This window comes from Passer montanus, unplaced genomic scaffold (assembly GCF_014805655.1).
Source record: "Passer montanus isolate IOZ18808 unplaced genomic scaffold, ASM1480565v1 scaffold17, whole genome shotgun sequence".
NCBI lineage: Eukaryota > Metazoa > Chordata > Aves > Passeriformes > Passeridae > Passer > Passer montanus.
The window spans coordinates 4,351,665-4,379,654 of record NW_024364270.1 but is presented as its reverse complement, the minus strand read 5'-3'; the positions used below and the strand labels follow the sequence as shown (position 1 = coordinate 4,379,654).

The 27,990-nt window shown below is 36.4% G+C and overlaps 1 protein-coding gene across 2 annotated transcripts; it reads left to right on the top strand.

Annotated features, from left to right (window-relative positions):
- Window positions 1–106: 106 nt before the first annotated feature.
- CAPS2 (calcyphosine 2) lies at window positions 107–27,990 on the top strand. 2 transcript variants are annotated; one of them, XM_039704236.1, is made up of 18 exons: window positions 107–439; window positions 1,105–1,217; window positions 3,516–3,562; window positions 5,090–5,135; window positions 5,260–5,370; window positions 8,182–8,337; window positions 10,633–10,749; window positions 14,111–14,178; window positions 16,481–16,600; window positions 17,698–17,772; window positions 19,315–19,410; window positions 19,520–19,613; window positions 20,820–20,935; window positions 23,014–23,090; window positions 23,533–23,687; window positions 24,215–24,334; window positions 25,387–25,483; window positions 26,734–27,990. In XM_039704236.1, exons 2-18 carry the CDS (start codon window positions 1,140–1,142, stop codon window positions 26,907–26,909), a joined length of 1,749 nt encoding a protein of 582 aa, XP_039560170.1. In that variant the 5' UTR covers window positions 107–439; window positions 1,105–1,139; the 3' UTR covers window positions 26,910–27,990. The 2 variants fall into 2 exon arrangements, with proteins under 2 accessions (XP_039560170.1, XP_039560171.1); XM_039704237.1 differs by lacking the exon at window positions 1,105–1,217.

Below are 27,990 nucleotides of genomic sequence, written 5' to 3'. Positions count from 1 at the left end.
CGCCCGCCTGTCCCGGCGGGGGCCGCAGGGCGGGCACAGCCGCCCCTGGGCGCGGGGAGGGAGGGACGGCCGTGCCCCGGGCAGGGCATTTCCGCAGGAGCAATCGGGAATTGCGCATCCCCGCTCCGCCGAGGCGCACCTTGCTCTGCTCTGGTGCGAGGCCCGGCTCGGATTGGCCCCTCCGCGCTGCTGTAGCGGCCGGGCCGCCGCGGGCGCCGTGGAGGCGGTGCGGGGCTGCGGGACGGGGCCGGGCCGCCGGCCGTGAGCCCTGGGGCCGCTCCGGGGAGACACAGCCCGCGCCTCTCTCGGGAAAATGCATCATTTCCGTGGAGCTGCTGAGCTCATACTGTTTATTCCGCCTTTTACGGCATTGCTGTTTGATAACGGCAGTCTCAGCGTGTGAACCATGAAGAGCGCTGTCTCCCCTCCGCGCCCCCAGGTGGGAGGATGCTCCGTGCCGGGAGAGCCTCCTGGCCGTGCGCGGGCATCCTCCGTGCCCTGGAGCGCTCTGCGGGGCCCCGAGCAGGCCCGCAGCCCCGCTCCTGCTCGGGAAAGGAGAAGGGGCCTGGGAGTGGGAACTGCTCAGTGCCGGCAGCCTTTCGCTGGAAAATGGAGTGTCTGGTTGATGGGATCTTGGTTCAAAACTGGCTGCCTGGAAGGAGAAGGCAGCAGAGCAGGAATGCTTGGGGACATGTCACCCTGGAGCTCTGGGCGGCTGGCAGTGTGCCGGGCCGGCTCGTCCGCCCTCCTGAAGTGTTCCCGGGGCACTGGGAGATAGGCAGCGGTTGTGAGTGGAGAGTACAAAAGGTTTGAGGTTGCCAAGGGGTAACAAATTAGTAGTACTGGAATGAGAATGTATCGATAAGTGTAAGGGAAAGAGGGAGTTGAGGCAAAACCCATAAATTTGAATGGGAATCTGGTTAAGCATTAGTAATAAAAGACTGAAATTAAGAGGCTGTGAAAAAGAGAAACCAACAGCATTTCATAGCTGGCTGAAGACAATACCAAAATTCCTTCTACTGCAGTAACTTTTTTTTTTTTTTCCCCCAGAAGTACTTAGATAAAAAATACACCTTTTTCTCAATAGTATTTTCTGGTTTTCAGTTTTTTTTCTGAAAGCTGCCAGCCATTGAATTTGCATGGATTTGGAAGTTAAAGGCGTTGCTGCATCCTCTCGGAGGAAGATTGAGTTGTCATTGAGGGGGAAGAAATGTCAGGTAGTCAATGGAAGGCTTGTGACTGTTTTTCTCCTTACTTTGACATTTAAAAAATATTTTAATCATACTTCAGAAGGTTCTTAGTTTGAGGTTAAAATGCATTCTGTAGAGAAGACACCTTTTAAAGAAATTATTTTTGTCAGAAAGGGACAGTTTAGTATGACAGCGTCTCAAATGAAGGTGAGAAATTCCAATATAAACAGCTATCCAAGAATAGCTACTACTCTGAGTACTTAATTGCAATGTGTGGGATTTAAGAATGAACTAGTACTTGCAGTTAAGAGCAACAGAGGCTTGAACATGTACTGTGTGCTGTGTCTGGCTGTTGGTGAAACTGGCAACAGGTGTGTCTGTGTTTTTGTTTTGCAAGACAGCAATAAAGTAAAGCAGCCCACAAAATATAATTTGAAAAGGTATGATTTTAGGTTGACATGAAAAATGAATCTCAGTGCTCTGTGTTCAGTATGGAGGGAAATTATGTTTTCTAGGTATTACTAATAGTCTACACTTTAAAATAGGGTAGGTGTGCAACCCTCACAGGTTCACTGCAGTAGAAAGTTTAGGGCTAGCTTTTGATAGTCCCTACGAATATGATCTTGGATTCTGAGGGCCATTATTTTCCTTACTGCTAAGGTAAATATTAATATTTTAAGTAACAGTTGATTTTTCTCACAGATACTGTGTACTTTATGTCCATGAACAAAAGTTAATTGCTAATCCTCCCTCAGCCCCCAAGCACCTATTCTACTTCCTTATTTGTTGCATAACCCCATTAGGAATTTTTGGAGTTTGACTGTCAAGTTGCTGGTCTTCTTTTCAGTTTGATTTAGAATGAAAAAGACCTTTGTAAACGTTAATACATCAGTGTTATAATGTTACCGTTAATGTTTTAACCAAAGTTTTGAAAATTAAATACCTGTGGACGACAAGAACATTTGGGGCATTTAGTGTAGGTTGTAAGAGAAAAGAAATGTCATTTTTTCCTCTAATCTCTCATTCATTTTTTCTTTCTTTCTTGTGCAACTAAGTTTACAAATTTAGACTCTAGTCCACATGATTTTTAGTAGTTTGCAAAAGTAAATCTTAATTTAAAATTATGCTGAAATCATGTGCTTTACCCCAGTGTTCACAATCTTTTTTGTTTGTTTTCTTCCTGATTTGTTGACTTCTAGAAATTATATGAAGGCTTTAACATCTAGAATTAGCTGTGTTCTTTGCCTCACCACGGTTAAAATAGTACAGAAAAAAGATAAATGTGGGATGTAATGCCTTGGTTTTGACACCTTGATGGTCTTAGGTAGGTGACCACAGGGTGGCGGTGCTCTTTACGTGCGGAGAGCTCCCAAACCCGGCTGCCCGGGCTCGGTCTGGAGTCACTAGAGGGTAGTGTTGCCGAGCTTTGCTTCGGGAGCAGCTACAAGGCTGTATGGCAAGAAAGGAGTTACAGTTTTGTGCTCGCTCTCACATCGTGAAGGATGTTCGAGCACTGCTGGAAATAGGATTCTGCTCAGTTTAGGCTGTGATGCTGAGATTTATGACCTGAGAAGTGTGAAAGCAAAAATGTTAGTCCTGGTTCTGAACGTTCCCAAACAATTTTTATTTTTTTTTCAGACTGAGAGGCCTGTTAAGTCAATTGTTACTTTATGCTTGCCCCGGGCAGCCTTCCCTATGGATTTGCTGCTAGCTATTTTCAAAAGCCATAGGGGGATAGGTGATGCTTTAGTTTGAGTCTCTGTTCTTGCTCATTTGAGTTTGGGGATCTGTGTGGTATTCAGCCTTGCAAAATAAATAAAGTGAACTACATAATCATCATCACGACTGCTATAGTAAAGCTGAGCTGAAGCAGTTACAGCAAATATCAGGGGTTCTTTGGGGTCTGGGCTAGCGCCTGGTGAGCCAGCTGGCTGTCAGTCCTGTGGTTTTGGTTTAAGGGTTGGTTCCCACCCAACAAGGACAATGTGACCTAAAACCTTGTGAGCAGTGATGCTACAAAGCCTCAGGAGCACACATTATTTTTAATGTATTATTAATAGCTGATGTGGATGCTGTCTAGATTCTTAATGGCTGTAAGTCTTCCTGTCATAATGAATATTCAGTCTACTAGTCTCATGATGTGTAAGAATTAGCTTTCAATGAGAAGTTTGTGCTTCTTTCCATTTGTTAGTAGTGTCTTAGTCAAGTATGTTGGACAGATACTTTAAGCCTCTAATTTTAAATATTTAAGGAGAAATTGACAAGGGAGAACTAGGTATTTTAATTTGGATCCCCTAGGTATGTAATAATGTGTCATTCTTTTAGGGCTGGAGAACAAATAGACAGGCTACACACAGTCCTCGCCCACCAGAGTAAGTCTGCTTCTATTTCTGCTCAGCTTGTTTAATTGTGTGTATTATTAACTCAATGCATTTGCATTTGTAGTGATGTGCAACTTAGTATTCCATGAAATTTATCATGATAGGTTTGTTTCCTGTCATTTATATTTGGAGTAGAATATTTGATGTATTATTTACTTCGGAATTAAGTTGGTTTATATTTGGCTGAGTGGAGGTTTAATTACAGAATGGGTAAAGATGGAAGAGACCACATTGGGTCTAACCCACTGGTCCATCTGGTCCAACCTCCTGCTCAAGCAGGGTCATCCCAGAGCACATTGCTCAGGGTTGCATCCACATAGTTTTTGAGTAGTTCCATTGAGGGAGACTCCAGAACCTCTCTGGGCAACCTGTTCCAGTGCTCAGTCACCTGTGGTGAAGAACTTTTTTTTGGGTGGAACTTCCTGTGCATCAGTTTCTGTCCTTTGCCTCTTGTCCTATTGCTGGGCACCACCAAGAAGAACCTGGCTCCATCCTCTTTAGAGGGTGTCACTCATATTTTTCTCATGTCTTTCTTGAATATTTTGAATGTGTCTTCAAAAGGAGAAAAATGGTATTTTAGCTACTGACTGCTTTTTCAAGTATTACAGTAAAAACTACAGAAAAACTGTTGTGAAGGGTTTTTACAAACAATGGGAAATTTTGTTTGTGCTTTTAAAATTTAAGACCTTATAATGACTTTGGCACATAAGGGATATCTACTCTTCCAAGGACCATGATTGATAGTTTAGCCAGTTTTGTTTACTGAAATGCCTTAGAGCTAATGTATGTAATTATTTTATAAGTGTCTGTGACTATGACCTTTGATTCTTCCAACCAAAGTCAAAACATTCCAATTTCTGTGTACTGTCTGTCATTATCTAATAAAAAAGACTAAGATAAGGAACTCTCTTATTCCAAGAAGATATAACAGAGTTGTTTGCAAATATTGGTGGTAAAATATAAAAAAATATGTATTCATGGTGCTCTGCAATATATCTGGAGTAAAGGCAGAAGGCACAGAGATGCTTTGATGAATTGGAGATGTTTTCTAAGCAGAACAAAATACTGAGGTGTGGTTGTCTTTTACTATATTAATCTCCTATGGAAAGGTCAGAAGATTTGCATCCCAAGTAGAGATTGCTTCCCTTTTGCCTTTCTGTTGACTGATTATTGAGGAATGTTGACATGGATATGCTGTGGAAGACAAGAGTAAGGCACCCCTCATTTCTGATCATGTTGCAATAGCTCCTGTTGGGCAGGGAAGAGAAGCCAATGTCGGAGTAAAGACGAATCCTTTTCAGCTGCCAGGGTACTCTGCTACTGGGGAAGAGAAGCTCTGTGGCCCCTTGCTGAGGGGGCTAATAGCAAGAGGGGCTGATAGAGATTTGCTGAATAGGCCATATCTAGTTTCATGGAAATTTTTGAGAAGGACCTAATAATAACTAATAGGCAGTGCTTTTATGGTAGTTAAAAAATAAGGGAATGTATTGCTGCTAAAATTGTTTTAACTCCCTGCAGGGTCCCATGCCTAGATCTAGGGAGGCTGGGAGATTCTGATGAAGAGGTAATTGTAAATTAATTTTGTCTCAATAAATTTTTAGAATTCACATTTTTCAGGAATTTATAAAAGCATCACTCTGAGTATAAAACAACGATGATTGCTTGTTCTTTTTTTCCTGTGATTTTAGGACGGGGACTCTTACGTACCATACACTGGAAGTTCTTCTCATAGGTGCCAGCTAGATTCATCTTCAGGGTGGAGAACGTCATTACAGACTCCATATGCACAGCATCAACATGTCAGTCTGTCACTACAAATATCTTCAAAATATATCCCTTTAGCAGTAATCTAGAAAAGCATGCATATATATTTTTTTATATAAGTTCTTTTGGTTAAGCTCATATCTTCAAGTGCTGTTGGTCCAAAATAATTTTAGCAAAGTTCTTTTACTGAGATTCTTTAGAATATTTAGAAAAAAATATTACATAGCTTAGCTCTTTGTTGATTGATGCACTTGCCCTTTTGTTGTACTTATTTTTTAAGAGCTATGGTAACAGAAATAACAAAGATTAGTATTAGTGAGTGTATGACTGAAGACAAAATCCATGTTTACGAACAGTAAGTATTATTTCTATGGACCAGTAGTTACTGCTGGTGAAAAAAAAACTTTTGGAATTACTTGCACCCATTTAATTTTTTTTCTTAGGGCTGTTTTCTTTAAAACAGATCTGTGACATAAACTTTAGAATTACGTCTAATTTGTTGATGCTCTTTTTATTGTTAAAATTTCCTCATCATGTTATCTTTCCTCCCCTTGATGACTAAAAACTTAATCACCACTAGTCTTAGGTGCTTTCTAAGGAAAATCAGGAGTCTAGATGCTAATATTTTGATTTACAGTGCAGTGCAACATTGTTCAGGATCAATATCCACTATAAATCTTTTTAGAGTTAATTTAATTACTCAGTTATTACACTTTCCTGAAAGCAGGGAAAGAGTTCTTTTGAATTCTTATATCTGAATTAATTGTGAACAAAATAAATGGCACAATTTTTGATTTGATCATGATACATCTTATTTCCTGCTTTTCTTTAAATAGGTGTCTAGAAAATTGTGTCAGAACAAAATGGAGGTAAAGAAGTTGAAAAAATACAGACTGACAAAAAGTCTTGTCAGTTCAGTACTATGGTATATGGTCTGAAAATATATTATAATTTCTTTTATGTGACAGGATCTAGCTTATTGGAGAAACTATTAAAATTACACTAATTAAAAGTCCATTATTTCAAAGCTATTTAATTTATGTAAACCTAAGAAATATCCAAATGAGTGTTAAAAAAACCCCAGGATTTTAACTAGAAGGAAAACCAATTTTAAATTAATTTGTACATAACCTGTGCTCCTCGTAACAAATCATATAGTAATTTGAAGGGCAGAACTCCAGACTGGCTGGAGTTCAAGGTGAATCTGCCAAGATCACTATTTTGTATGTTTCCCTATATAACCAAATGGTTTCTCTACTTGAAAAACAATTTCATTTAAGTAAAAACTGAAATGGTAAGTGTTTTTTTGGTCTTTTTAAAATAATGTACTAAGAATGTACTAGTTTTTATAATACCTAGGTGTTTATACATGTCTCAAGATGTAACTGTAACCATGTAACTACAGATAGGTTATTTTCCTTTCTGCTGCCTTGTAAATGTGCAGTGCAAACATGCTTCTGTTGTTATGGCCTTTTTGGGTCTGGATGCTTATGATTACACTGCTTGCTTTGCATTTTTTTTTAAACAAAGTTCCTGTTTATAACTGTCAAGCTGCAGGAGTGCTAGTAGAAGGTTGGTAGGGCTTTGTTTCTCAGGGTCTTTCTTTTCTGCTTTCCTTTATCTCTTGCTTCCTTTCTGCCTTCATTGTGTCTTAAATACTCTGTGCTTAAAGTATTGGAATGTAACTTCTCTTTACTTACCCTTTCTCTCTCTTTCTCTTTCTCTTTTTATTGCCTTGGAATGTAACTTCTCTTTACTTACCCTTTCTCTCTCTTTCTCTCTCTCTTTTTATTGCCTGACTTGTTCTCCTTTTTTTTTTTTTTTTTTTTTTTTTTTTTTTTTTGTGGAGAAGATTTTAAAGCTGTTTTAAAATATTTTAATGTATTCCTCTGAGAGGCCTTTACTTCTGCATTTCTTGCTTCTGGGGCTCTGACCAAGCTTTCCCTGAGCCAGATAGATTCCAGCTTCTTCAGTAACTGTGTAAGTAAATCTTCCTAAAATAGGTCACTTTTGGAAGAAAAATTTAAATATACTCTTATAATTCAGGAATTAACCAGGGAAGGGATGTGAATCCTCTTTTGAAGGAGAAAGTTGGCTCTTCAAAAACATAAATCTTTTTGGGTTTTGAGAAATGGTTTTCTTGAGCAAGACTGTAACATGTTGTTGCAAGATAGGTTGCAAGTGTTGAGTAGAGATGCTAGAGAAGGCCATCTTATTTTTTTTTTTAGCATTGAAGGAATATAACTTAAATATTGAAGATGTTAGTTACTCAGGGAGACAGAAGAGAATGGAATCTTGGACTTCTGTCATTGCTGCCCTTTCTACTCTCTGTTGTGCAGAGCCCTGAAATGGGTGTAAGTTTAGAAAGGTGCTCAGCTGTGCAGCTGATGTTGTTCTAAGGAACAGTGTGCCAGTTCTCATCGGCCATACAAGAATATTAGAACTTCTGACCAAAAAACATCCATCCATCCATCCGTCTATTTTCAGCCATCCAAAAATCAAATGTCAGAATTTCCATTTTAGTGATATCATAAGGCAGAACCACTGAATCTGACTTCTTTCTTTAAAGGTGATGTTAAACCATGTGAGTGTGTATGTCTTAGATTTAAAAATGTTAGAATTTGAAGAACTCAATGAAAATTAAGCCTGAATGTTCAGTCCTGTTTGCATTTTTTCTTAATTTTTCTTAATTTTTTTCTTAATTTTTTCTTAATTTGAAGGAGCATGTCAAGAAGTTTCAAACATTATACTGGATAGGAACTAAAAAAATGCTATTTACATTCAATAGAACAGACAGAGGCTTTTATGTTGATTACTCATTGCTTTAACATCCTGTTTTGGTGCAGAAGACAAGACCAGAAAAGCTGCCATCCCTCACAGAGAGACCCAAACCAAAGCATGGTCTGTATGAAGTGGATACGAAGGAAGAATATAAGCAACATCCTCAGAGAATTGCAGGAAAGAAAAAAGACCACCTGCAATGTCCAGACACTTCAATAAAGGTAGCTGGCAAAGTAGAAATTGCATTTGAAAATAGGAAATGTACAGCACTATTTAATTACACTGTTTGGAATGGTTTGCACATGTATGTAATTTATTTCATGTTTTTATTTAAAGAAATAAAACCATGTAATTTAAGCAGCTAATGTTGAGGAGGAAATAATATGTAGGAAGGTTGTTTTAGTTGTTGCAGAGAGAAACTGAAGGGCTCTGAGAATTTATGTATGGTTGTGTTCCGTGGTAAAGAAAGTAACACTGGCCTTCCTAGTGCACCTCTAGCCTGAGCCTGAAGATTAGTATGATTAATAAGAACTTAAAGCCTATAAGAAGAGGAGAGACAGCAGGAAGATCTTGATAAAGTGTTATTTCCAAAACCAGAAATTCATTCAAGCTTTTTTATTTTTTAAATATAGAAGTACTTTAATTACTATTCTGTAAATTTTGACTGTATATAGGAGAAATGAAAGATTTAACCTCTTCCTTAGAGAATTATTAACACTGAAAATGGAAAGGAATAAGGGGTTAAAATAACAAAAGATATTATCTGTACTTTTTGCTTTGATGTTATACAGTTCAGATTCAGTACAGTTGGACTGCAAGCTGTACTAATTCTGCCAGTTTTCTTTTGTATTTTCAAATTAAGGTGGAAAGAAGGGTAGATCAGTGGAGATAAACTGGAAAACAAAGGGGTGAAAACCCCAACTTTCATCTTGTTTGGAAGAGATAGTGGAGGAGAGTGGTTGAACAGGGAAAGATGCATCGTTGTAGGTATAAGAAAGCAGGAAACCTAAGTAAGCAACAGCTGTGAGGACTTGGTTGAATGCTAGATTCTGCTGAGGGTAGATGACCATTTAAGAATCTTAATGGAAAGTTAAGTATGCAAATGTTGATAAAACATATTGTGCTCATTGCTTTTCAGAGAAAAGGTTTGTGATGAATAACAATGAGTTTACTGAATTCTTAACATTCAGTAGAATGAAAAGGGAAGGTTTTTCAAAAGAAAGATTGTTTCACATATCATAGACAGCTTTAAAAGAGCTTCCTCTTCATAGTTGTGCTTGTAGTGATCAGATAAAGGAGCACCTGAAAAAAACCTGTTAATAAAAAAACCTGTGAATAAGAGGTGAATGAAAAAAAAGTTGAGGTATTTTGTGGTTTAGTTATATGTTTAGTGGCAGATAAGATTTTCTCTTTTGGAGATTTGTTATAGTTTGGTGTTTTGTTTTGTTTTGTTTTTTCCTTTTCTAATGATTCCACTCTAATGTACTGGTCTGACACTCATATAATCTGTGTTTCAAGGAGTGACTTCTTTATATGCACTACTGCAAGCCCATCAAAAGGGTATTTACAGGAGGAGCCAAGTTATCTGAAAATGAAGAAATAGATGGCAAATGTATGCTGGGAGAGAAAAAGCAGGACTGCCTTTTTTTTCTGGTGATTTTGGGTTCCAGAAAGATACTTGCTAAGCACTAGAAGCATGTGTGTTAATTCTCCTCACAGATTTTAATATAATGTCTCTGAGAACTTTTTTTTTGTATGATATTATCACTACCTGATTAGATGAATAAATAAAGATTTCAATACACTTGTTTTGGTTGATTTGTGGAACTTGTAACAACTTCTCTTTTCTGTGAAGAAGGTGCTCATAGAGGGGATTGCTAAAACTGTTTCTGTCAAAATTTCCTGTATCCTTTTCTTTATATTGTCCACGTAAGAAATATTTCTGTAATAGTCTGGGACTGGTTTACAAGTCTGTTAGAACCAGTAGCATGCTTTGGCTTTTTTCTGTTTAGGCTATATTTAACTTCTTCACTGGTAACAAAGCAGTATCTCTACAGTGAGCTTTAAGCTTTATACCTAACAGCAAATCCTCTGCTTCCACTTGGCTGTTCCTGCGCAGAAGAGAAAACAAATGAGTTCTTGTCTTCTCCTCAGAGATTCTAAAGTCTGCTTTCTCTGACTTGCTGCTGTTTTTTAACAAAGCTTGTAGGAACACAGTATTTTTGAGATTTTTAAAATTTATTATTTATTGCAGTATAAATGAAAACTGGTAAGTATTCAAAAGATACAAATCTTGCTCTCTAGTCTTTCCTTGTAAGTTCAGATTCTGTAGAAAGCTAGGCTTAAAAATAAATCTCTTTTAGTTACCATGAAGTGGAAGGAGTAGACATTTTAAAAAGTAAAAAAGAAAGTAGTATTTTAAAATAACTTGTTGAGGAAAACATGTGCGGGTTTTTTAGTTTGTTTTTATTACAATTCATTAAATTTGAGTTATAAAAATAATGTATTTTTTGTAGGGTACACAGCTTGAAGATGGACACGATTTTGTAACCCTTGATAAGAAAGCTCTCCTGCAACAATGCTATACGAACAAACCTTATAATATGCAGCACAACATAAGGAAATCAGAAGCTGTAAGTATTTGGACTGGTATTATGCTGCTCACCACCTAGATGTGGAGAATGGCTTCCAAGATGTTCCAATAAGTTTTATGCCTTTGGAGATTTGGGTCTACTATGTTATTGCACTCATTGAAATAATGTGAGTTTAAACATTTCTCTCAATGGGAGCTGAACTGAGAAATCCAGTGAGCATTTTTAAAATCTTATCTGCAGTGCTTGTATTTTATGCAGTAACTGATATAAATGAGAACACGAATTATCAGTAATATATACAGATACATTCATATAACTAAGAATAAGTGAAGTAGTTGAGTGAACCTAAACATAATTACATTCAAAGTAATATATACAGATACATTCATATAACTAAGTGAGGTAGTTGAGTGAACCTAAACATAATGTTACATTCAGTGTCAGAAGTTGGACTTTGATGATCCTGGTGGATCTCTCCCTGCTCAGGATAGTCTATGATTCTATGATTTCTTCTGATCTGTAGCTTTTAGCTGAGCCTGTATTCAGTGGTCCATGGATTCCATAATTCCATCAGCTAGTATTGTATTAAGTCAGCAACAACTGTGCCTGTGTCTTTAAGCTCTAGGGATGGAGCTTCTACAGTGTCTCTAAGGAACATCTTCATATGACATGCTATTCTCTGTGTGAGAATGTTCTTCCTATTGTCCACGCCAATCCTCCCAAAGCTCAGTGTGCAACCTTTACCTCCTGTTATACTCTTGGCTTTTGTCAAAAAAGTTTGGTTCTCTTTTCTTTGTAACTTCTCTTCAGGATGCCTCTTAGCTGCTGGTTCTGCAAACTAAACAAACCCAAGCTCCCTTAGCTGCTCCTTTCAATTGCTTTTGCTCTAGTCTTTAGTCAGATCCTTTCTGAAGGAAGAAGGGAGGCCTAAAGTCTGGAAATCACCATGGCAGAGAGGGGAATTAAAACTTTCCTTACATGGATGTACCCAATACACTTCTTTAATTTATTATGTAGATGTGAATTTTACTGTTTTTGGGACTTGCCCATCTGAGGCCTTGAATTTAGGATCATTTACAGGGATGAAGAACCTTGATTTGATATTGTATGATTCAGTATTTCCATATGCAGATTGATGGCTTTTATAACTGATTTTTGAAGGGATTGCTGAAAAGGGTTATGCATTCTAACTTTCTCATGGAATAATAAGCCATGAGAGATTTTATGATTTTTTAAAGTAAATAGTAATTTGAATTAATTTTATTTGCTCATCACTATGCATTGAATTTTGCATTATTGCAATCATTTATTTGATTTCTAGTCTTGTTGAAATGAATGCAGATATTGCTCTACTGAGGTCCATGTTAATTTTCATGACAAGAAAATCTTTTGAGGTTTGGGTGCCAAAATACATAAAAGATATTAAACTATTAGAGAGTGTGCAAAGGAGGGCAACAAAGATGGTGAAGGGTCTTGAGGGGAAGCCGTATGAGGAGCAGATGATCTCCTCACTTGTTCTGTTCAGCTTAGAGGAGACTGAGGTCTTCAACATCTTCATGAGGGGAAGAGGAGAGGCAGTACCAATCTCTTCACTCTCATGACCAGTGACAAGACCTGAGGGAATGGCCTGAAGTTGTGTCAAGGGAGGTTTAGGTTGAGTATCAAGAAAAGGTTCTTCACCAAGAGGGTGATTGGGCACCAGAACAGGCTCCCCAGGGAAGTGCTCACAGCACCAAACCTGACAGTTCAAGAAGTGTTTGGGCAATGCTCTTGGGTACATGGTGTGACTCAGGGATGGTCCTGTGTGGTGCCAGGACTTGATGTTCTTTGTAGGTCCCTTCTAGTTCAGTTTGTTCCCTGACTTTTTGATTCACAGCCCATTGCCAATAGATTTCATGTATAACCTCTGAAGAAGACTGGTTTCCTCGGAATGCTCTTATTTAGGGAATAACAGCAACTACTTTTGCAGTGAGAGCTGCTACAAATTCAATGTCTGCCTCTGCCCTAGGCATTTTTGTAATTTCATAGTAGAGCTTTTGTCTAAGAGCAGAATGGAAGAATTAGATCATTCAGTGACCTAATATTCAATTGAAATTTAAGGTGAAAAGTTTTCTTTGTTTTGTTTTTCATGTCCTCCTTTAAATCATTCTTTTTAATACATCTGTTGCAACAGTTAATGGGTAAAGAATCAATAGCTTTATTCTAAGCACCCTGTAGTTTTTGCACCTGATATGTGCAAAAACAAAACATGAAATCAAACAAAAAATCCTCCTATCTCTTACAATTCCAAAATTTTCTAAGGCTGAAAATCAGTTTGGAATAATCAACAGCTGGTCTGGTGTTGCATTAGTTATTTGGGTTTTTTCTATTTGGCTTTTTTTTTTTTGACTAGTGCCAGTCAGTGTTTATTTGAAGATTGTGAATTCTACCCATAACATCTCTGTGGAATTAGGAATTACCTCTTATAGGTACCTGGGAACTTTTCACTTCTTCATCCACACAAAGGCTAGATCTCTCTAGAATTTGCTTTGCACACAAGACCAATTAGAAAAATATCTTAATTCTTTAGTTTCAGAATATCTAAAAAAAGGTAAGGTTGAATAACCCCCCTTGGTAACAATAATCTCTATTTTCTCAAATATAAAATTAATTTTTTAATAAAAGGCAAAATAAATGCTGTAAAAAACTTCAGGAATGTGGAAGATTAAGAGTGGTGCTGAGGCCTGGTTATTGTTGGTGGCCTCCATACTATCCTGGGCCACCTCTTGTGTTTTGGTTTCTCTTTGTGTAACAGGTTATGATCAATGCCTGCACATTTTACAGTGAATGGCACAAGGTTACCGTTCAGTGTTACTCTAATAAAAATAATAAGAAGATCATGTTAAATCCCCTTTCCCCTTTAGGATGACATTTCCTGAAAGGTTTTTCAGATTGACCTGCCTCAGCAGAAAATAATTGTGGCATGCAAGAAAGAAAAATCTTGCAACTGAGACTAAGTCTTAAAAGAATTTTTTGGACTAAATATTGCTGGAGGTAAAGTTTTATTCTCTTAATTGGAATCTGTGTCACCTGAAGAACCTGGAATAATGTGAGTCTCCAAAGGCTCTGTTGTACTTACAGAACGTATCAGAAACAGTACAGAAGTAAGAATTTTGTCTGGAAACTTAAATACTAGAATTCTCATATTTATTACAACTAATATGCACAGACAAATTGAGTGTGTGGCAGAGAATATTATACGTCTATTTTTTATGCAAATAGACTCTATTAAAATGTAAAAAATATTAATTGTGGCATAGGTAAATTTGTGACCTCTGAATGCTGTCTTAAAGGGTAACTTATGATTTGAAGTGCCTGCTATTATATATTTCACTTGTTCTGAGCCAGTTTTTCATTGCAGGAGGATGTTGCTGCAGAGAGGAGAAAACAGGCTGTTGTAGAACAAGTTATGGTGGATCAGTTATGTAGGTAAATGAATTTATAATGTAAAATTTCAATTTTCCCTACAGAAGAATTTAGATCTGTTAGTGTTTGTCTTTTCTTGCTTAAGAGATGTTTTGATCATTTTGTTCCAAGTCTTATGAAGTCTTCTGTAGTAGTATTATTTGCAAGAATTCTTTAAGTGAAAGACTTTTTAATGCAACTTAAAATATCAGTTTCAAGTGCCATGGGTATGTTATTTTTTTCTGGAAATAATTCCTAATTTTATGCTTGAAGCTATTTTAAGGTCTGTACAATAGAACTAGCTCTCAAAAATAACCCTCTTGCACCTCAAGAAAATGCATGGATGCCTGATCTTATAAATTACATGTCCTCAATATTTATTGTCCTTTCTAAAAATCTTAGCTTTATAAATATTTATTAATCTTTTATTAATACTGAAACAACACCTCTCAGGCATGAAGGAGTATTATACCAATGCTGGACATGTAGGAAAAAAGGCACTATTATAAACTGAGTTGGTCCAGTTGTACAGTAAGATCTCCTGCCTTCATTCCTATCCCTTTAGCTTCAAGAAAGCATTGCTTCTGTGCAGAAAGATTCCTCTATTTTAAGCATGCTTTAATAATTCAGGGCTTTATGCAAGCTGTCTGGTTATGACAATATAAGAAGATGCAAGCTAGTTTAATAGAGTTTTATGTTACTTTATACTTACAAGAAATTATCTGTGGGTATGTCTAGATTATTTTGCATTCTGTGCAGAGTTTACAGTCTCTGGAGTCATCTGCACTGATGTTCCAGTCCATCATATCCTAAGATTTTGAGGTCGAGATGTTGTTGCACTTCACTATTTTAGTTTTTATTTGTTCCTGTTACAATGGCACTTTAAATTACCTATATTGTTTGCAAGTCTATTAGCACTTTTACACTATTTAAAAGCTGACATGACAAGAAGGTTGCCTGAGGGAAATAAGACTGTCATGAAACACAATGTTAAATTCTAGTTTTAATCCTCAGGATTAAAATTATAGAACTATACAGGGTTGAAACCTCCAGTTTTCAGATAAGTGCTTGGCTTGTGTCATATCCCTTTAAAGATTATTACAGAGGTGATCTTAAAAATATGCTGGTTATGTTGAAGTGTTTTAGTACTACTGGTGTTGCATTAAACGTACAGCTTTTTGCCCGTTCTGTGTTTATCCTCCTTCTGCTGCTTTGCCTTATTTTTTCCATGTCTTTCTTCTCCTGCTCTGAACCTCTCTGTTGATAATGTCAAAACAATATTCAGTAGTGCTGCAGCTGCATCAGCATGAAGTTTTAATTTAAAAAATCTCTCTATGTTCCAAATATAACTCTGCCAGTACTTCTAAACAATTTGGAATCAGATATCAGGATGTTAATCGGAAAAGATTAGTTCAAACTGTTGCATGAAAAAAAGCTATTTAAGGAAATACAAAGGTATTTTGAATATTTTTTTAGTAGAGCAAATCTTGCAATTAAATCAGTGTAACTGATGTGTACAAAGATGTATCTGTAAGGATCAGAGAGCGAGTTTAGAAAACTATAATAGCCATGCAAAATTATTTTTTCCCTCCTGATAACCATTTGAATAGCATAACAAGCATCTCATTTATTTTTAAAGGTTCTCTTCTTTTGTTTACTTGTTGAACTGATACAGAGAATATCAAAATGTTCAAAACCCAGTTAATCTGTTCCTTTTTTCTCAGCTGTGTAGTTAGCACTTTGAGGGGGGAAGTGCCAAAGGTTTTGTTGGATGACAATTTGGATGGGGCTCTGAGCAACCTGGTCTAGTGAAAGGTGTCCTGCCCACAGCATGGGGCTGGAACTAGATGATCTTTAATGTCCCTTCCAACCTAGGCTACTCTGTGATTCTGAGGTGATGTCACTGGCCACTGCTAGTAGCTGATATCACTGATATTGGAGGGAGCCATGGTTAAAGAATATCACTGATGGAATATTTACAGAAATAATAGAAATTATTAAAGATCCCCACAAGCCTTAAAAATACTAAGATATATTTTATATAAGATATATAAAATATACTTTAAATAATATCTGTCTGCATTTAACATAACTACATAGCACTGCCAGAATATTATTGCATATGTTTGATTTTGTGAAATTGACTTAAGAATTTGTAAAAATAAACAAAAAATTAGGCCCACAAATTTTACAAGCTTAATGGATCACTCCACAATTGTATTACTGTATTATTCTTGGGTGTTTTCTTTCCTGCATAAAAACATGTAAGACCTGAAATCCAACCATACTGACAGTAACAGGGCTTCTCCATGCTCTTTGTGGTCAGAGCTGTTATAAGTGATCCAGAGCAGTCCACACGTTCTGATGCTTGCAAGGAAGCTCAAGGACTTCTGGGAGCTGGGATGGCACCAATGCGTTTTAGAAAAAGGACCCTCCATGAAACAAAGTAAGTTTATAAAAATAAATTTTCTGCTGTATATTTTTTTATAGCTCTGTGAATTCTGTTTGCTTTTCCAAATGTTCTGTTTTTGGCTTGGATGCATCAGCTTCATGTGAGGCCTTTTTGTAGCTTTCCTGTGATTGTTATTGCCTAGTGAGATTACAGGGACCTTTTTATGTGAATTCTCTGTGAATTATGATTGACCAGTAGAATTTATAAAAACTGGGAGAACATTGTTAAGCTTATGTTGATATTATTCATCACAAGGATTTGCCTGCCTTTTCCAAGCGGTTGGATGCTTGCAATCCTTTCAGAGATTCCTATCCTTAGGTGCATAAATTGCATAAATATGCATCTGTAAATGCTAATGTAGATCTTCACAATAATCATACTTTTCTTTCATACTTTGATTTCTGCTGCAATAATTAAACCTATTGGCATTTAAATGACATTCCTGGACTGTCAGCATTGAACTAGTCACTCCAAGGACTTTAAAAAAAAACTGAGGAAACACTGTGATTCATAAAATTAAATGAATCTGCAGGTCTGAGTTTTGTTCTGGTTTTATCAACATTCAGGCAAGCATTTCTGCTGTGTGCATTTTAACATCCCATTCTTAAGTCTTTCTCATCAAATGTCATCTTAGTATTAAAAAAAAAGGAAAAACAAGATTAAAAAACCAGTATCAATTTCTTACATCCATCACATAGACAAATCTTCACTTCTGGAACTAGCAATAGAGCCAATATAAAAATATTTATGTGGATAAAAATGCTCCCACCTGGGTATTTTTGCAAGAGAATGCATTGGTTCATGGAAGTGTGGTGGGTGGTAGAGGTAAAGGTTAATTCTTTATATAAGTGTATGTAAACAAAATTTCCCATTCATATCTATGTTCTCTGTGAATGTACTCTCATATTATGTAATAACAGAACACTGTAGAGCTCTATTGCTTTCTAATTCAACTACAAAGGATCATCTCCTCAGCCAGTTACCAAGGATACTGTATTTCATGGTTTTTGCTGTTTGAAAATGGTTGAGTTTTATGTAACATTTATCTGGGAGCATATAAGTATCATTAACATGCTGCATTATTTTCACAGAATAAGGACCAAATCAGGACTAACTGAGAACATGCTCTCCAAAAAACTATGCTTTGATAGTAGGATTATATCAAGGTAATCACAAATTTTGTGAAGCTTTTCAATACTCTGAATTTGTGAATGGGGATTACTCTCCTGAGCTGATTAATTGCACTGAATGTTTCTGCTCCCTATGTTGAAAGAAAAAAGTGTGTGAGTGTCCATTTGTAGTACAAATTTTGATGTGGCTAATGGATAGTGGCTTTACAGTCCCACTGTGCAATGTTAAGATCTGTAAGCAATGCTATGTTACCATCATACCCATAGCTCTACTCAGGATAGTTACCACAGGGGCTGTGTGAAATAGTGCTTTTAGCTGTTGCATCTCAGTTGATTAAAATTATTTTAGCCTCATCTTAGATGTGGCAACTACTATAAGTAGTAATGGCTTTGCAACTTGTTCATAGCTCCTTATGTATTAAATTTTGGAACGTCTTTGAAACTCTTCTGATTTGAGTAGTGGTAGCACAAACATATTTTTCAGTTTTGAAAGTGATGCTTTTCTGCAGCTGTGAGCTGTATACTTGTTAGACACAGCTGAATATTCAGCAACATACTTTCATATACCTCAATGAATGCAGTAGTCCTGGTGTATGTAATCCTTTAGTTAACCAGTGAAAATTACACTGGCATACTAAAACATGAAGCCTCAGGAGGTGTTCTTTAGCATTATGGAGAATGGAGTATTGAATTAAAATACGTGACTGAATCCACAAATTGAATTTCATGGTGGGTTAGAGAAAATAGTCAAAGAGCTCTTTAAAAAAATAAATTGCACAGCATGCAACATTGGAAATAAAATGGATACTGAGGGCAGCCTTGAGGAGAAGAACTTGGGAGTGCTGATGGATGAGAAGCTCATCGTGATCTGGCAGTGTGTGCTTGCACCCAGTAAACCAACCATGTCCTGGGCTGCACCAAAAGAAACATGGCCAGCAGGGCGAGGGAGGGGATTTGCCACTCTGCTTCTCTCCCATCAGACCACACCTGCAATGCTCTGTCCACCTCTGGGGTCCCCAGCCTGAGAAGGACCTGTTGGAATGACCCACAGGAAGGTCACAAAGATCATCAGAGGGAGGGTCAACCTTTCTTAGGAAGACAGGTTGAGAGAGTTGAATTGTCCAGTCAGAAGGGAAGGCTGCAGGGAGACCCTCTTGCAGCCTCCCAGTGCCTACAGAATGCTGCAGGAAAGTTGGAAAGGGTAGTTTTTTAAAGGGTGTGCAGTAACAGGACAAGGGGGAATGGCTTCAAACTAAAAGCAGGCAGGTTTAGATTAGATATAGGAAGAAATTCTTTACTGTGGGTGTGGTGAGGCACTGGAACAGAGGTGAGGTTGCACAGAGAAGCTGTGGATGCCCTGTGCCTGCAAGTGTTCAAGGCCAGACTGTATGGAGCCCTGAGCAGAATGATCTAGTGAAAGGTGTTCTGGCCCATACCAGGGGTTTTGGAGCTACATGATCTTTAAGGTCCCTTCCAACTCAAACCATTCTGATTCCAAAATAAATGTTACTTATGTTTGGGTTCAGTTGGATTTATATAGACAAAAAACATAAAGTTGCTATTCAATTTTCCTTCTAGAAATGGTCGTGATGCTTGCAGGGAGTTAATTGGATTTTTCTTTGCGTGTGACAAATCCCTTACTGTGTATGAATTTCGACAGTTTGGAAAAAACAGGTAGGATGAATTACCTTATAAAGGGGTTTTAGAAAACATATTTCACTGTATCCAAGAAGCTTAAATAAATGTAATTGTTTTAGTAATTCAGTTTTGAATTATTTCACAGGACAAATGCCTTGCCTTTCATTCAGAAGGGAGTTTATCAACATCAACGTGGACAAAGAAGGGGAAAAGCTTATGATCTTAGTGACTTCTACGTTGTAAGTATTCTTTTTTTTTTGAGGTAATATTTGGATATTTGAATTGTAAATTGTAATCTAGCGTTCCGGGAAGACCAAAAGTCTTCCCCTTAAGTGACATTTTTGAATTAAAGACTTTCAGAGGTTTGGACTGTTTTGTTGTCCCGCATTTTGGAGGTTCCAAATGTAGGTTTCAGATGAAGCTGTACTTTGCAGTTGTCCCCCTAGAGGGCACAAGACTGCTGACAGTGTGGACCTTTTTTGGACGAAGTGATCCACTCGGGAGGGAGTCCTGAAGTAGACCAAACTACTTGTTAAAAGTAAATAATCCTTGCAAGGTCGGCTGGCCTTTTTAACTCGAAGCAATGATTAAATTTTTTTTAAACATGGAGAAATTGCAGGTTAATTGTTTTTACTCTATGGTTTGAAATGTAAATTACCAGCTGTTTTGAGCAAGTGTGTGAAACGGTGTAAATCTTTGTCTACCAGCTAATCTGATGACTGATTAAAAGTCATATTGCACCTTGCTGTACTGGCTCAAGTATAAATACTTGAGCAAGTTTTCAAGTACAGACTGGTTTCACCAAATTCTTCAAATGCTCCTGCAAATCTGAAGTTTAGAGGAAAAACCATGTTTGTGAGAAATGTAGAAAGTAAAAGATGTTGACATGAATTTTTAGTGTGTTTTGTCTAATCACATGCCTATCCTAACTGCTTATACAACCACCTAAGAATTTAGAAGATGAAATAGATGAGTTTATGATATGGAAGATAAAGCTACTTGTTGAGATTTTCATATTTTATTGTCATGTGTATTTTTGCAGCCTGCAGATGGAAATGTGTTCTGAATAAATATGCATCATTAAGTCATCCAGAAAATGTGTTGCACTGAGTTCAGTATCTCTTTGGAATGATGTTGTGGCTGTGAATCTCCATATCTGCAATCATGCTTTCTGGGCTGACATTAAGATATGCAGATCTCTCACCAAGTCCAAGTGGTTGAGACCCTTGCACAGTAACAGTGTCTCTGTCTCCTCCTTCCAAATTCATGAGTTTTGGAGATGTTTTAAACCAAGCCTGCCCACATATTAGTAGTTAGAGCTACTGTATATTTTAAATCTTCTCAGCATTCTTTGCTTTTAGTTTGCTGCTTTTCTTTATTTCCCCTTCCCCTCTATGTATGAAATACACAACCTATTTTTAAATCATTGTGTGCTTTACCAACAGGGAGCCAATCTGACTTTCCGAAGTGTCGATCATAACCTTCCAGAAAGTGTTAAACAGAACCCTTTCTTCACTCTTCGTGTGATAAGTATTGATGAAGCAGCTATGGATTATCTGAAGTAAGTGCTGATAATGGCTTTTTAAATTACCTTTCCTTCCTTAAGCAAAAAAAAGAAAAAAATTGTTCCTAATACTTTATTACTTACACAGCTAAAAGCAGAATCCATATTTAGGCTGTTGTTAGGAGAAATTAGAAATTGATATTAGAAGATTTTGTGTAGTTCAGTAACTTCCTAGAATGGTAAGGAGTAATTTTAAAGAAAGAATTGAAATGTGAAGCTGTTCTTTTGCTTTGTTTGAGGTCACATGTTTTTATATACAAATCATATACCTCCTTTGTTTCAGTTTGTTCTCATTGCCTCTTGTCTTGTCAACAGGCACCACTGAGCAGAGCCTGTCTCAGTTTTCTTTACTCCTTTCTGTCAGGTACATACTTGAGGGTAAGATCCTCAAGGCTTCTATTCTCCAGGCTAAACAGTTCCAGCTCTCCCAGGCTCTCCTCATAGATCTTATACTTTGATTCCTTCCTGATTAGGAAGAGAACAATTTTAATCTCAATTAAATATGCTCAATATCTAAAGGCTACTTTGCTAGCAGAACTTGACTATTATTTTCTTTCTGTAATTGTTTAAACACAAGAAGCTTGTTCTCAGATATGGTAATATTCACTTAAAGTCCCTTTAGACTGAAAGCTTTGCAAAGGAGCCAGAGTAAGCTAACAGTGCATTAGAACAGTAAATTCAAATTTAATTGGTTCCAGAACTGTATAGTTGTATGATGCTTAGTGCTAATTGTTCCCTCTTGGCAAGGTTTCAGTGAAATGAAACACAAAATAGTTTAATTTCAGCTAGTTTATGTAAGACATTTTACATCTCAGAACCCTATCATTCAAGTAAAGCAGCTTTTTTTATCATTTGTGACTAATCTTATACCTGTGAAATTTGGAGTTGAACCAATGTTATCTCTGAATAGGAGAACATAAAGAAGAGCTGCTCAATGAGTTGTAATTTTGGATTTTATACTACCTGTGGTGGAATAGATGATTTCCTTTTTTATACTCTCTCTGTATTCTTTCCATTAGTGACTAAGTTTCAGTCTATCTTTTTCTTCTGTATGATGATGTTATTGAGCTCTCTATTCTCTGGTGCACAACTCTTGAATTGAGTCCTCTTACCTTCATTACTCTATTGACAGAAAATCCTGTTCTGCTACAGTCCAAAAGGTCTACTGCAGGTTCCCAGGAGCAGCTATGCCCTCCTGTCACAAACCATGAATCTTTTGGTTTACATATGTTCTAGAGGGAGTACATTGTCGTCTGCAGGTGCTTGTTGACTTTCCAGTTTAGCTGATCTGATGTAGGTAAGCTTTTAGGGACTTCATAATGGAAGGTCCTCAAAGTGGAGATGAAAAGTCCTACTAGATAGCAGAGAGATAAGTCTTTGGCCTCAGAAAGCAGGAGCAGGAGTATGTTATGGCAAAACACCGGTGAGCAAGCAGCTCAGATTGACAGTAATGATTTTCCATTTTTTAAAATATTCTGATTAAAATAATTGTAGGACTTTGTTGGTTTGGTTTGGGTTTTTTTTCTTCCAGTAGGTTCTTCCACAATATTTTTTATCAACCTTTATAGTAATTTCTGATGAAGGCTTGTGGGAACTTCTCAAAAGGGAACTTAGCAGAAAAAACTCCACAAAATTTAATCATAATTTCTAGATATATTTTTGTTCTACACCTTTGCTATTTGTGTTCTAAAGAGAGATTTGAAAAGTATTACATGTTATTTTCCTGTTGGTGGTTAAATGTGGTTGCTTTAACAAACTCTTCCAGTGGTATGAGATTAGGATTGAACTAAACTTCTGGAGATTTTATGCATGGGAGGAATTATCCATGGTTAATGAATTAGTAGAGGCAATTCCAGTTAATACTGTTAGAAAATAATTTCTGTCTATCTGCGGCTGGTCAGCAAAGACTTTTGTGAGTGACCTCTCAAACTCAAGCAATTGGATATTCTGTTTACAAGGGTAGTATATGAACGAAATATAAAGTTGAGTATGTTGGCATTTTTTACTACATCTCTTTTGAAAATAGTCATATTAAGAGTAATTTTACCAATCAACATTAATTTTTGCTTCTTTAGACCTTCCTCTGTGGAACTCAAGGAAGAGTGTTCCAGGCAAGTGTTTGATGACAGTGAAGTTTTCAAGAAGATTCAAGGTTTGTATCTACCAGAACCCATTCAATTTTAGTTTCTCTATCTTTTTAGAATAAAGAAGCAACTCATAATGGAATTTTTGTATTGTTCTGAAATGGTTGTTCCAAAGTTGCTTTGTATGTTAAATCATGGCATGTAATCAGTTCTCACAGAAGTAGGCAGTTTTACAGTTTGAGGGCAGTAGCCATTTTTTTCTTTCCTTATGAGGTCTCTTTGAAAAAAGTTTATTAGATATTGCTTGTTAGACATACTTTACATGAGTTTCACTCAAATGTTAAATAACTGATGATTTCCTTTTGTACTGGCATTTTTTCATCAAAGAAAAGGGAGTCTGAATGCATGGCTATCATATGTAGATGTGGTGTTCTTTACTTCTGTATTGTCTCCTTAGTAAGTGGACAACTTCAGGTAAATGCTGTGTCCTTTTTTTCTCTAAATCCTCAGGTATGTTCAGAGAAACATTAAGTAAAAGAGGAGTTCGGGTTATAACAGGCTTAGGAAAGTATTTCCGACAAATAGACAAGAACAGAAATGGTCTTCTCTCTCAGGCAGCCTTGAAAAAAGCTCTAAAATTATTCCACTTGGAAATGCCTGAAGGGGTGAGTCTAGCTGAAACTGTAAATGTGGGTATTATCTTTCTTAATTTATGGAATTGCTTCTTTGCTTAAATCTATAGTTTAATACCTGGGTTGTGCATGTTTTCTTTTGGTGTTTTTTTTCCCCTATGGTGTGTTGGCATTTCTGCACTCAGTTCTATGTAAAGTTCTTAAAAATTAAAAAAAAAATAAAATTAAAACATGCAATCTTTTTTTTTTACATCATGACATGAAGAAGCAAGTATGATTGCAACCCATTTTTTCTCTTTAGGCTTTAAAAAATAATTTTGTTTATACTCTTTACTTAGGTTTTTTCTTTGTTTTATATATTATGTTGTAAAAGCAGCTCACAGCTATCAGAACTGTGAACAATGTGAATTATGGTCATCAGTGACTTTAACAAATTTTTCAGTGAGTTTGGATCTAGAAGTTTGGGGGGGTTTTGTGAGAATACCGTAATTTCCCATTATAGGAATTGTTCTATTTCAGGACATAATGAAGAATTTTGGCAAAATATTTTTAAATTTCAGGACTTTGAATCCTTATGGCTTATTCTTGATGATAGTAAGAATGATAACGTTGACTATGGAGAATTTACTCATGCCATATTTGGAGAAATGAACGAATATAGGAAAACATTTGTAAGAAAAGTAAGTTTTATTGCAGATATTTTAAGTGTAAATATTTTGCAGTCTAACTTTGGGGTTAGTCACTCATCATATTCTAGTTGTTGGGTTTTGTGCTTATTTTTCTTAAGTTCTGTACCTGGAAATTAACGTCTTGAAGTTTCAGATCAGTTTATCAACAGAAAGGTAAATTAGTGGACTGCATGCTGTTCTATTGTTAAATTAGTTCATTTTAAATTCTAGAATTAATTACTTTATTGTTTTGAGTTTTCATGCATATGTGCTGTTCTTATAGTTCAGTCCCATGTATGAAGTGTCTGGCACCCCGAGATGATCTCTTCCAGAAACCTGTTTCCTTATTCTGGCAAATGACAAATTATGGTAAATCTGCATGTGTGGACTTTCCTCCTGCAGTGCCTGAAATAGGATGCAGTAAAACTTGTCTCCTTTGAGACCAACAGTAAGAGTCATATTTGTGAGACATGTTACATGTGAAATGCCACTTGTCATTTGTCTGTACTGTAATGTGGAGCTGTTTGCAGTATCAGACACTGATCACAAACCAGCCAAAGGAGTAGCAACTGGATATCAAGATCAAGAAAAATGACATATACTTTCATGTTTTCAGTCAGGGAGGATCTGACTCTCCTAGCCTTACGTATGGAGCATGTGTATTTGAGTAAACTGAAATGCAAATGAAGCTGCTCTTAGCAGTGCTGGAGAGGCTGTGGGGAGGCTTCTGCCAGAATGATGGGGAATCTTAATAATTGGAGGAGGCAGAAGGGAAGCAGCTGAACTTCTGATTCTAAGGATGAGCTAGAAATTAGGAAAAGAAGACAATTTTTTTTTTGTGTTGACCACGACACACATTTGATGTGAAAACTGTTGAGTAAAATAATAATGAAACTGCATAATCTAGAATGATTTTCTAGTATCTAGTGCCTTACATAAAATAGGTAAATTGATATCATCCATTGCACAAGATCTAAAAGTATGTGCTAGGTATTTGATCTTTTTATCTTTCCACTTTTTTTTTTTCTGAAATGCTAATATGAAACTCTTTTTTTCCCCTATAGGCTTACATGAAACTAGATTTCAACAGAACTGGGACTGTGTCTATGGTAGATGTCAGAAAATGTTACTGTGCAAAGAAACATCCTCTAGTATTGGCAGGTACTTCACATTAACAAACTAACAAAAATCTGTAATTATGGAAATCATTTTGTTAGCAGAGATAGCAGATCCAGAAACTGGTTGGAAATACAAACTGTTTTCATATTTACTTAGACTTGAGGTGTTAAAGGGGAACTTTCTTCATCTGAGGACTTAAAATGAGTCTCTCCAGAACATGACTGTAAGTAGTAATGGAGTTCATATACACAATTTTAATACTTGCCCTTTTTCAAGCTGCCTGTATGCAGAGTAGTTCCTTTCCCTACCTCTGTAAGCAGTTATTTCACTGCTTTCATCTGTAAGCTATCAGTGGCAAATATGATATTAATGATTTTCACTTAGTAGGGTACTCTCATTTTCACATTACTGTTTTCCATCAAAATATGCAAGGATTCCAGCTGACACAGAATGTACTCAGCACTTGAATAATTTATTCAGAAGGAACTCTAATTTATTTCTGGGACAGGTTTGTCATCCTGTACAGAGGAAATGCTGGTTTCTTCATTATTTTTTCAGGAGTCTCAAAAATGTTTAAAGTCTTCTATTGAAAAAAGAGGAATTTAAATATTTGTATTCAGTTTTAAAAATCAATACCTCCATGTACCAAACTAGTCACTGTGAAAGTCTCCATGATATCATGACCCTTTCTTTTTGATCTGTAGAAGAGAGGGTTTTTTTAATATTGCCACTGATTTTAATGGTAACACATGAAGTCACATGTGGGTATAGGGATACAATATATGATTTTTTTCCAGTGCTGTAATGCCATATTTTTTGTACTTTTTTCGTCACAAGTATTATCTTTATAAAATTGCTAGGACAAATATGTAAATTGCAGAACACTTTTCAAATGCCAGTTTCCATCTTAAAGTTTTCCCAGAACTTTGAAGTTTTATTATAGTAAGCATACACTTTCCTATAAGATAACTTCAGAATTTTAGTTTACAAATGCATCATGCAGCTTTTGCAGTCATTTGAAAAAAAAAAATTTCCTGTTCTTATAATTCATTGCAATTGGCTGACCCCATGTTTTCTGTTGATACTTAATTCTATCATGTTATAAAAGTAAGGTAATTTCTACAGGTGGTAATAAGTGAGCCAATGACTTAATTCTGAAATCAGAATATTGGATTTATTCATGCAAAAAATATTTGCAGGCTAAAATTTGAAAGTTTCTTGCCTGAAGTGTATTAAATGCTACATATTCATCTTCTTTAAAATGTATTTAATAGAAAAATATACTTTCACAGGCAAAATTGCAGAAGAAGAAATTAAATCATCATTTCTAGAAGCATTAGGAGAGTCCTGCAGCAACCCCAATGAAGTGTCCTATTCTGAGTTCGAAGATTACTATGAAGGATTAAGTTTTGGAATTGTAGCTGATGATGATTTTGTTAATATCTTAAGGAATTCATGGGGAATTTAGAGTGGAAGATGACAAAAAAGAAGAAGGGACATTTTCTAAACAAGGAGTGACTAAGTAAGAGAGAACTTAGTCTTGATGTACATTACTTTATAATTAGAGTCTTAAACTGATTTCAGGAACAGAAAACTTTAGATGCTTTCAGAATAATATATAGCAAATTTCATGGAGTATCTGTTGAGTTATGCTAGCCACTCTTCTAATAAAAACGCTGTTCATGTCTTTTCACTGGAAAGTATTAAGGCTGTTTCCCATACCAAAAGCCATATTTTTTATATTAAAATAAAGTCTTCTATTTTAAAATAAGAGTGAATTAGAATACTAAAATGCCTGAAGGGGTCTGTGCAAGAGAAAATTTTGTTTTATGATGCATTGTGAAAAGCTTCAGATTGGACTGCATAAATGTGAATGGTAGCTTTTCTTCAGAAATTTTCTTGTAACATTCTTCATCTCACTTATTTTTTCTTATGCTGGTACTTAGCTTGAAAGACAGCAGGTCATCCTTTTCCAATTTTGAGGATGTCTGCTGTACTGAAAGTGCAGAGATGTTCACAGCATTTAGCCCGTTGGCCTGTGCACCCTCTTGACTGATCTTGGTTTGTCATTTTGATCAGGCATCCAAAGCTGAGCATTGGGTCTCAAAGGTTTTAGTAATCACACGTGTATTTTGTAATGTATATCATCCTTTCCTGTATTTTGCTAAATGGTTTTCAAAACAAATAATTTATATTTAAATATCTGTTGTCTTTATATTGCTGGGATTTTTTAACTAAAACCTAGCAATTATATATTTTGCCGAACTGATATATAGCATTTCCTATAGTAAGGAAAGTATAAAACAGAAAAGTATTTAAAAAAGGTCCAAAACAACCACCTCTGCCACCACAAAAATTAAATTATAAATTAAAATATTCTTTGCTATTTCAGATGTTCTGACAGGTACACTTTTCAATGTAATACATCTTGCCAATTCTGTAAAATTCTTTGTGTTAAGAAATAAAAATACACGTTAATGAGAGAGAGAGACTTTGATTTTCATATACCTGTCACTGAAATTAACTGTATGTTGAACTGCATTGCTTAA